The sequence below is a fragment of the Rhinolophus hipposideros genome (genome assembly GCF_964194185.1).
Source record: "Rhinolophus hipposideros genome assembly, chromosome: 23".
Lineage (NCBI taxonomy): Eukaryota > Metazoa > Chordata > Mammalia > Chiroptera > Rhinolophidae > Rhinolophus > Rhinolophus hipposideros.
This window is the reverse complement of record NC_138069.1, coordinates 16,754,141-16,765,242: the sequence shown is the minus strand read 5'-3', so window position 1 is coordinate 16,765,242 and position 11,102 is coordinate 16,754,141. Positions and strand designations below refer to the sequence as shown.

The 11,102-nt window shown below is 49.3% G+C and overlaps 1 protein-coding gene across 1 annotated transcript; it reads right to left on the bottom strand.

Moving 5' to 3' along the window:
* Positions 1–10,447: 10,447 nt before the first annotated feature.
* LOC308491539 (DNA-binding protein inhibitor ID-2-like) lies at positions 10,448–10,852 on the bottom strand (the record flags this gene model as incomplete). The annotated part of the gene is made up of 1 exon (XM_081035306.1): positions 10,448–10,852. One exon carries the CDS (start codon positions 10,850–10,852, stop codon positions 10,448–10,450), a length of 405 nt encoding a protein of 134 aa, XP_080891432.1.
* Positions 10,853–11,102: the final 250 nt, after the last annotated feature.

Here is an 11,102-nt window from a genome sequence, read left to right as displayed (position 1 = left end):
AAGGGAAATCTAAAGTGGAGTACCACTTTGTAAGGAAGGAATCTCATTTTTAAAAGTAAAAACAAGTTGCAACGTGTGCTTATCTGTAATCTCCACATTCACAGATAACGTGTGAAATTTCATCTGCAACTGTTTTCTCAGGGTGTCATCCCATCCCAAATCAAAAGACGTTGTTGGGTGTTAGATATTGATAGGGGCATTACAGCAACTGGCAGCAGGCTCGAGGCTAGGAGCATGGGAGGGGGCCTCTCTCAGTCCCTAAAGGTGTGACCAGCCCCATGTTTCTGAGCTGGGATGGTGGATACCTTGGGGACTGGGAGTGGCTCTACCTGCCCCAGTTAAGATGAGAAAATCAGCCAAGTTTTTCTGGAGCGAATGTTATGAGTAGAGTCTGGGACACAGCCCATGCCTCCAGAACTTTATATTCTTCTAGAGTTATAAATTGACCTCTTAGAATGTGAATTGTTTAAGCTTGGAGATTAAGATTTTCGGGTGTAAACCACGAGACACATAGTCCAACATGGTGAGACAGGTGAACCAGGATCAAGTAGGCTGTCCTACTTTGTTGGAATCCCACCTCCGTCTATGTAACTGTGGGCCTTAGACAAGGCATAGAAATGTAATTTCTCTGGGGGCTGGTTTCCTCGCCTATACAACTGCACTGATCATTAGACCTACCTTATGTTAAGAGTCAATGAAATAATGCATGTAGAGTGCTTGACAGAGAGCCTGGTACATGATCAGGGCTCAGGAACTACTACTGGTCATGGCTGATCTCGATGCTTCTTCTTCTGGAAATCTTGATGACCAATCTCACAGCTCCAGATGCACTGCCCATGGAGAGAGGTGAGAGGCAGTGACCTGGGGATAACAGATGTCTTATCAACCAGACTACTGTCCTCTTAGGCAATGGTAGGAAAGACCGCTGTGCCCACGAGGGTATAAGAACCTTTTAACTGCAACTGGGGATCAAGTTGGGCCTTGGCCTCAGTGTGACAACAGGAAAGGAGCTCAAATCCATCACAGGGCTGCCTGGACAGGGACCCCTGCCCAACACGTGGGGGTGTGAAGCTTGGGGCAGGCCAGGGTCTGCACTGAGAGGGCTGGTGTACAATTTGGTGGAGGTAGGGAGCAAGGCCAGTTATTTCCAGGCCTTCTGAAATTCAGAAACGTGAAGTTTTAAAAATCAGCACACACACAAAGAAATGGCTTTTTGCAGCTGTTTTGGTACTTGGGGAGTCATTCACCAACTTCAAGTTCAACTTAATGAAGTTGGGGATAGACAACTTCCATGGGAGTTCTGCTTCCTAGCAATCTACAGCCGCCCAGCCGGCTGAGCGGGTGCTCGGAGGGGGAGCGTTAACAGTAACACGTTGTGTATTTGTCATCAGAATGGAGCCCCCGGGCACAGGGGTAGTGCCCATGGCCGCTCAATGGTGTATTTGTCATGTGGCCACTGACACAATCAATTGACCCCCTTACACACCGGTGTTTATTAGCCATTGTATAAATATTTCACCCCTCCCCAGCTGACACATAATCTCTTCTTTGCTGCCTCTGACAAATGAACATTTCTCTGTAGACTCTTAAATGAGTATGTGTCACAGCTATGTCACTGATTAATTTTTTTTACCACCACGAACAACGATGCATAGAAATGTAACTTATATTCATTTCCCGGCTTGAGCCCAGCTGTCTAAAAAATTCCACCAGCAGCTCCGACTGACAGACAGCTATCCCCAGCACTTGGTTGTGCTGACATGTGGTTGTGTGAGTGCCAGCTTGTTAATTACGGGCTTTCTCTTCCGGCCTGGCTGCCTGAGTAACCAGCCACAAGGACTTTAATCACTGCTGGGACCTGGAAGGGCCGGCTTCCGAAGGCTCCAGGGACCGCCTCCCGAACCTAACCTAACCACACACATGGTTTGCCTCCAAGCGTTGGCCATCTTTTCCTCTGGCCTTGGTTTGGGAATGCCTCTGAAGTCCCCCCAGTAACACTATTAACACCTTAAACTCTTCACCCACTGATCAGTGAGATCATGAGGATAGGGACTGGGTTTTATTTGCTAAACGCAAGGTGGGTGATCCAGAAATATTTGCTGACGTTAAATCAGCTAAGGTGCAATTGTTGAACAATGTACCAGCCACGTGACATGTATTGTTCATTTCATCTTTTCAATGAATACTCTTGGAGCCCCTACTAAGTAGTCCTATAGACCTGGGGCCAGAGGAAAAGGTGCCCATCACTTGAAGACAAAAATAAGTATGTGGTTAGACTGGGCTAAGAAGCTGACCCCTAGAGCCTTCCAAAACTGGCCCTTTCAGAGCCCCACAGTGATTAAGGGCCTTGGGGCTGATTACTTGGCCGCTCGGCCAAAATGAAGTTTAGGTTCTCGTGATGGAAGACTAGCGGTTCTCAGGGTGGGCACTGATTGTAACCTGGTTTGCAGCTGAGGAAACTAAAGAACAGTTCTTGCCACTGAAGTTGGGCTAACCACCTGTATCATCTGACCCCGGAGCCTGCACACCTAACCATTCTCTGTCAACTGCCTAACCCCACAGTCCTTTCCCTGAGTGGCCTCAGTTTCTTCTCCACTAAAGCTCTCCTCCCCTCCTTTCCTTTCTTCTTCATACTTTCCTCTTCGTGGAATATTCTTGAGTCACCTTCAAGAATCTTCAGAGCCAATTCAGCATCCCTGCCCCCACTCGACCTGCCCATCTGCTGCTCCTCCTCCCCACCAGCCACCCACCAGCACAGGACAGAGCCTTCAGCAGGTGTTTAGGCTGCCTGTCCCACCCCTGACCTCCATGCACCTGTGTCCCATGCACCTGTCCCTTCCCTGATGTCATATAACCACTGGCTGAGAGCCAAGTGCACGACACCTGGGGACACTTAACGTAGATTAAGTAGCTCACCACAGCTCCACCATTGCCCACAAGACTCTCAAAAGGCTGACTTGAGAAATAGAGCCTCCTCCCTCTGCACATCCAGGGAACTGATATTCCTTGATACCACGTCTGAGTCTACATGAATCACTCAAAACCATTGATGTCTCTGGTAAGGTAGAGAGCGTGGAATGCGAGTCGGTCTGAATCCAAGTTTCTCTATTTACTCACTGCATGTCCTTGGGCAAGTCACTCATTTTCTTCTTGTCTTGTGTACTGGAGACATTAGCACCCATTTCACAGGGTTGTTGTGAGGGTGAAAAGAGCTTACATAGAGCAGCACCCAGCACGGTGCCCCACACATAGTAGGTGCACAGTAAATGGCAGCATTTCAAGGAAAGGATTTTCAAGATTGTCCCATCTTGGCCAATCATCTCCCAATCAGAGAAGAAAAACTGGTTGAACCTGTCTCCTGAGAACACATGCATGTACCTGGTGATATCCCAGACCAAACTGACTTAGGAGCTGGCCCTCTGTGACCCCATGTACCAGGTAGCTCCGCCTCTCCTTGCCTGGCTTGAGTGGTGTAGGAGGAGGGGCAGCTCTAAGGAATGAGATGAAACTGCTAGGAGCAGAGCTGCCCAGAGGATCTGCTCTCAGCTTCAATAGGCATCATTCAAAACGATGGCCACATGTGAACCTTCGGTCCATGGAGCACCGAATGAAGTCCATGTTTATGTGCATTATCTCATTGAAAAGTCACAAAAACCTTCTGAGGTAGGTATGACTGACCTTGCTCTACTGGTAGACATTAAAACCCGAAGAGGTTAAGGAAATTACAAAAGGTCACACAGAGCCAGGACTTACTTGAACTTGGGACTACCTCCTTCCCAGTTAAGGGGTCTTATCTACCATCATATGCCACCTCCCTCAGACCTCCTTCCCTACTACACTCATCAAGCTCCCAGACTACTGTCCCCTTAGGCAATGTGCTCCAGGGAGCAGGCACCACCTGCTCTAGGATGTCATCAAGGGCCTGCGCTATGACATCAAGGCCCCAGTGGCCTGAGCTGCCCTTCCTATGGAGACTTAGTGGGGCTGAAGGCAAGGTCAGTGGAAGGTGAAGCCCAGAGGATGCAGAGTTGTGTGGGTACCAGGATGACAACAGGCCTGGGAGGGGGCTGATGCAAGAAAGGGTTCCACCCAACTGTCCTTTCAGTTGGAGGCTTGGCTGTGCCATCCCCCATACATTTTCTTGTTGGAAATGGAGCATGGAGCCCCGGAAATCAGGACAAAAGCACCACCCACAGCTTTGGTCTCGATGACTCACATTCCACCTCCCACAGCCTCCTCCTGTGTGTGTTTCTGAATGTGTGTGTACCAGAGCGCTCCCCGCCACTCCATGAGGCTGTCAGTTGTCACACATGCATGCACAGGGGTGAGTCCACATGTGCACATGCTCAAGCTGTGTCCATCTGCATACCTGTCTCCACTGTCTCCAAGCCCCAGGCCTCAGGCCTCAGAATATGAGCAACAGGGTCAACGAGAACCGTAATGTCAATAGCCAACAAGCTTCCTATGTTCAGGGGCGCTGTGCTAAGCATTTTAGGTGCAGCGCCACATAGAATCTTTACCAAGTGGTCCTTATAAGATGAGCACTTTCATTATTCCCATTCTACTAATGGTGAAACCGAGGCTCAGAAAAATTAAACGGCTTTTCCAAGGCCACACAAGCCAGTAAATGGTGTCATTTTCAGATGCAAAAGTCTGTACCCAATATGCCTTCCTCCTTGCCCCCTCTAGGGAGTTTGGAGAGAAGACACCCTAAGGGTCTTTTTTAACCAGAAACTAGCCAGGGTCCCTGAAAGAAAGGAGGCCTGAAACCAGGGGCTTGGAGGAGAATGGGGGGCAAATAGCAGATAGACGCCTGAACAGGAGGGGGCAGGGCAGTTGTCTCTCAGAACAGGTGTCAGAGAAGCTGTGACAGCCACTTAGAACCACAGTGGCAAGCCTCCTTTACATGGCGATTTGCATATATTTGCATTCATTTGCATCACCAAATCCGTGGAATTGGCCTTAATGGTCCCTGCCTCGGAAGACTGGCAGAAGCTGAAGAGGGTGGGAGTGACAGGGAGGGTCTGGGGAATTCAGGAAGGAAGGGAACGGAGGGAAGAGGCAGTGCTGTGAAGGCACTGGGAGGTGCTGGGCACTACTAAGAAGCCGTTTCTAGTGGCAAGCAGGAAGATTCTCCCCCATCTGCCCATCCACTGAGGGCAAGGGCTGGGGGATTCAGAAATTGGGAGAGCAGAGGAGGGTTTGGGCCCTGAGTCAGTGGGCAGAGCTCCGGAGGAAGGCCGAGGCTCAAGCCTGGGTGGGAAACCTCCAGCCCCGGGTCCTGGCAAGGCTGGATGGAGGAGAGGGGAGTGCCTTGCCCTGCGTCTCCCCGCTGGAGGGCCGCCCACTTGGCCGCGGGAGCTCAGTGGGTCGGTATTGGGGCGCCATCTAGTGGACATGCTCGGGAAAGCGCCCCCTTCCTGCCTGATCTGGCGCAGCTCAGGCTGCCTGCTGAAAACGGATGGGTGTGTGACTGGCCTCCGAGGAGGACGCCGGTGGTGGAAGCTGGTCCTGCAGCCCACTGTCTCAGTGGGCCTGGGGATCGCCATTTTCCGGAGGCTCAGATCAGGCTAAAATGGACTAACACAGCTGAGTGATGAAGAGCTTGGGCTTTCAAGTCAGAAAACCATGGCTGTGCCCGTTACTGACATTGTGACTTTGACAAATTAACTTCTGAATCAGTTTCCTCATCTGTAAAATGTGGGTGATAATATTTGCTTGTGAGAATGAAAGGAGATAATATATGTTAAGAGTTTATGACTACGGTCAGGACTAGGGAAAAGCAAGTGAGGTGCCTGGGACACAAAATGTAAGGCTTCGGGATTTGCACCACACGGAGACTTCCTTCAACTTTGTGTCCTAGGCTCCTCATTCTTTTCACCCTAGTGCTGGCCCGTCTCATTAACACATGGCCTGGAACATGAGGGGCTTCGTCAGCAGGAGCTACCACTACTGTCATCATCATCTTATTACTGCTGTGAGGATGCTAAGGCCTCCGGAAGGTAGCACCCTACTCCCAAGGCCTAGAGGGAAGTAGCACCCCGCTCCCATCTGGCCTGGTCTGGTGAGGGTGTGAAGGGAGACTGGAGGTCAGAGGGGTGAGGGGCCACTTCACAATGAGTCAGGAGCAGAGAGGAAGCCACAGCAGATACGAGTGGAGGGGGATATTGGGTACCTTGTGTGGCTTCTCAGATTCCCTGTGACCAACTGATAGACAAGGAAGGGACGGAGGCGTGGTTCACAGATGGTCCGTGTGATATGGGAGCGAGAGCTAGAGATGAACTGCTGCCACATTCTAGCCTTCTTGGGTGACCCTAAAGGACACTGGTGAAGGGAAGTCCCACTCAGTGTGCAAAGCTTCGAACAGTACATATGGTCATCAGTGTTATGGCCTGAGTGTGGATATTCCCTGACTCGTGGGACGTCGTGAAGGACTTGACTGGTTGGTCAGGAGCCTGGACCAACAATGACCAAGATCAATGACAAAGAGGGTGAGGGAAAGGTAAGTGGGCAGACTTCTGGAAGTGGACACCGAGTGTGCAAACTTCCGGGTCTCGAGTAAACACCGCAGAGCATACATACGTACACTGCCGAGAGGCTCCCAACTAGGTAGATGGAATGATTCATCAGGTGGGTTAATCTCTTCCTGTCCCCCCTAAATGCCTGCACAATAGTCCGTGAACAGAGAGTGGTCATGGTGCCAGGAATGGAGGGGGATGCCTGGGCCACACAGCATGGCTCCCCCTCACCAAGGCTGAGCTAGTTCTACCATTCTGAGGGCTCAACCTGCCAACAGCTGAGCATTGTTAGTATGGCTCTCTTCCTCAGAAGGCCAGCCAAGCCCCTGATGGCAAGTGAATTGCACTGAACCCCTTCTTTCTACTCTGGAGGGGACAGGGATTCGTCTTTACTGGAACCAGCGCATGCTCGGGATTTCGGCTTGTCTCCCTTGTCCACTGTCTCCACAAAGAACGTACCTTAATGGGGTCCTCTAAGGCTTTTACTTTCAGCTCTTACATTTAGGTCTCTGATCCATTTTGAGTTAATTTTTATATATGGTATGAGGTAATAAGGGGACAGTGATCAACAGATTCCTTGGTCTTACTCAGTTGTACCTCATCATCTAGAAGCAGTCAGCCTGGCAGAACAGTGGTACAGCCTGCTGAATGCTCAGAAGATGCTGGCAGGAGCGTGTCACCTGTCGGTTTGGGCCCTGAGCTCCTTGACATAGTATTTGTTTTGAATAGCACTCTGTCCCCTGTACCTAAAAATTATACAAGAATCAATGTGGAAGTGGCCCATCTCACTCTCCGATTTGCATAAATTTGGCTTCCTGTCCCCAAATCTTTAGGCCCTGCCAGTTAGAGGTCCTAGTTTCCAGGAAAGAAGAAATTATACCAGGCCACACAGTAATGTTTCTACTAAACTGGAAGCTATGACTGCTACCTAGCCATTTCCTCATGTCAGTGGATCAATAGCAAAAAAGAGGATTACTGTACTGGTCAAGGTCATTGATCCTGATTGCCATGAGGCACCAGGGCTATAGACAGATGCATTAGTGAGGGAAGGGGATGTCTGGATCCAGCCAGGGCACCTTAGAACCTCCCACCTGGTCGTAATTGACAAGAGACAACCTGGAAAATGACAATCCCCAAAGGACAGGCAACGCAAGGATCAGACCTCTCAGGGATGAAAGTCTATATGATCCCATCAGGCAAGCAGCCCCGATGTGCAAAGAGCCAGCTGAGGGTAAGAGAAGGAGGGAGGTACTGTCAGTTATGGACTCAGGACCAGCTGCAGCAGTAGGACCGTGACTTGCTTCATTAACCCTCTTGCCTTTATCTTCCTTGCTATTGCATCTAGCACTATCTAGCACTAGCACATCTAGTACAGACTTGTTTACAGTGGACTGTACCTCCCTTTTTGAGAAAACAGTGATGACAACTTTGTTCTCATGGAAAAACTAAGAAAAACAGGCCCCCTCCCCCTGTTGTGATATGGAAGTCAGATATAATGGGAGGGCGGGAGTGGAGCTCAGTGGCATGAGGGGCGGACTGATTGAGACACAAACCTTTCTTCTCAAATGCTGGGAACCACCTCTTGCTCTCTCTGACATTGCCCCTCCACTTGCAGGCTTAGACAAAAGGCCACACTGTGTAGTATAGGCTCTGGTTTCCAAGTACCACCAGGGCTGGACTATAGAGCCCAGGAGCTTGGGGTGAAGCTTTATCCCTGGGGTTAGGTTGTGGGTGAGAGCTGTGGGGTACTTCACGTATGCTTCCTCCTTGCGGCCTCTGGAAAAGTGCCACACATGTGCTGAACCCACACACTGGCTGTGCAACATGCAGTGTCTCTCTGTGGCCTGTTGAAAGTGCAGTCAGGACCCTAAGGCTTTGTACCACCTTGCCTGGCATCTTCCTTGCCCATATTTCCCTTTTTCTCACTCTCAGTCGCCTCGGCTTTCACCTGAATCCTGGCTACAACAGAACCTGAGGAGGACCTGGCTTCCAGAGGACCTAAAACAGGGGGTTTCTGAGAGCTGTCTCCCTTTGTGTGTCCCTCACCGTGGCCACTGCTGGAGCCTGCGTCTGACCACTCTAGCACAGCTGCTGAAGCAGAAAAAAATAGAGATCTGGACTGAGTAGGGAAGGGAGGTGCAGGAACCAGCCACATTTCAGCTGGGAGACCAAAGGGGTGGACACTTGAGAGATGAGAGAGGAGACAGGGGCAGGAAGGAGTTAAAGTTAAGTCTCAATGAAAGTTTTCCCCTGTAAATGGGTCTATGCAGGGAGCTTTCTGTGAAGGAGTGGCTGGATTCTGGAGATGGAAAGGGAGGACAACATTTCCTCTTCCCACTTAAGTGGACACACCCCGTTCACGCAGGACTAGGAGTGATTTCCTCTGAGGCTGAGGCCGCTCAGACCTCCATGTTCCTGGATGGGGGCAGTGTCTGACTCTCACAGTGTAAACATCAGGATTGGGTGGTGCTGGGGGCAGGAGGAGGCAGCGGGAGACAGCAGGTCCAGAGCAGCACACAAGGACTGCTCCCTATTCCACTGCAAGGAGACCAAGAGGAGCTGGTGAGGCTGAGGGACACTCCCTTCTGGCCCCCACCTCTGGCTACTCCAAATTCCCCAGTTCCTAAACACAGCAGGCCCGCGGCACAAGCCCATGCTCAGAGCACAGCCTCACACTCCCATGGAGTCCTGTGGCCCAAGAGGGACTGGCCCTGGGGCAGTTTGGTGGTTTTCAGGGAGGCAGAGCAGGAGGAAGTTCAGCCAGAGCCCGAGACCTTAATGTCAGCCCTGGCGCTTCTGCCTTTCACCACCCTGCCTTTCTTTAGATACGTGGGGACTGCCCCAGGCTGGAGGCAGAAGTCCCAGCTTCAAACTGTGTTCCTGGGGTCATGCCAGTCAGTCTTCTAGCTCTAGTCAAGGCCTTCCTTTTCTTTCCTTTTTCAAAGCAAAAAGAGAGGCAGAGTAAATGAGGAACCTGAAATGTAGGCAATCGGCCCTGCCTGCCCAGGGTACGTCAGTGGAGTTGGAAGGGGCCATCTATGACAACGTGTGTGGATATGTTTCTAAGGAGGAGACCATAACTGTCATCAGATTCTCATAAAAGTTTTTTTTTTTTTGACTCCAGACATGTTTTATTATAATCTTATAGTCTACATAAATTTGAACTTGTATTGATTTGGCTTCAGTTACAACATATCATAATAAAAATCAAAGCACTGGTCCTCTGAAATAAAGCAGGCAATCACCATTCAATAAACACACTTGATTTATTTTGTATAAAAGGGTTAAAGTTTACAACTAAATTATTATAAAAAGTTTAGCATGAATAATTACATTACACTTTGTATGCAGAAATATACATCCTCCCACTATACAAGAAAACTCTAAAGAGTTCACAAAGTTTCTCTCTCTCTCTCTCTCTCTCTCTCTATATATATATATATATATATATGTATATATATATATATATACACACACATACATATATATATTTATACATAAATATATACACAGCATTCAGTAGGCTTGCGTCAAAAAGGTAATTTCTGACCAAAAGACTTCATTTAAGTAACTGAATATTGGATCCTTCTGGTATTTACGCTCCACCTTTGAAAAAAGGCAAAGTCTGCTTAGATTGAACAATTAATTCCTTGTGATTTTTAACGTTTTCGCTCCCTATGGTGGGAATAGTATATAAAGAAACCTTCCAACTACAGAAAGGGCATGAAAAGTCTTTTTCATAAATAACTCATATCAGTCCAGGTCAGACAGCCTAAGGAAGATGATCTGATCCTTCTTAGTTTTCCTTCCGTTTTTTTTTTAAAAGGTCCATTCAACTTGTTGTCCTTGTGAAATGGTTGAAAAGTAGTAAGTTTCTGTGGATTTGTTGTCTGTTGTGCAAAGAAAAAAGAATCACGAACACCATTTATTCAGCCACAGAGAGCTTTGCTGTCATTTGACATTAACTCAGAAGGGAATTCAGAAGCCTGCAAGGACAGGATGCTGATGTCTGTGATTAGAGTGGGCAGTGGTGTCCTGGATGCCTGGCTCTGTCCGGGTCGCTGGTTATGCAGGCTGACAATAGTGGGGTGCGAGTCCAGGGCGATCTGCAGGTCCAAGATGTAGTCGATGACCTGCTGCAGGATTTCCCTCTTGCTCACCTTCTTGTTCTGCGGGATACTGGGCACCAGTTCTTTGAGCTTGGAGTAGCAATCGTTCATGTTGTACGGCAGGCTCATCCGGTCGTCCACCGGGGTTTTGCTCTGTGAGATGCCCAGGCTGTGGTCCGAAAGGCTGTTTTTCCTAACGGACCTCACTGCACTGAAGGCTTTCATGCTGACCGCCGGGAAGGAGAGACCGGGAGGGAGCGGGCTACCCTGGAGCTCAGGCTGCCACTGCCTGCAGAGCTTCCAGCGCTCAGCACCAGGCTCAGCTCAGAATGAATCAGATTCTCATAAAAGTTTAAGATCTGCCTGTGCTGTGTAGTAAGGTAGCCACTAGCTACATGTGGCTATTTAAGTTTAAACTAATTACAATAAAATAAAATCAAGTAATTCAACCCCTCTGGCTCACCAGCCACATTTC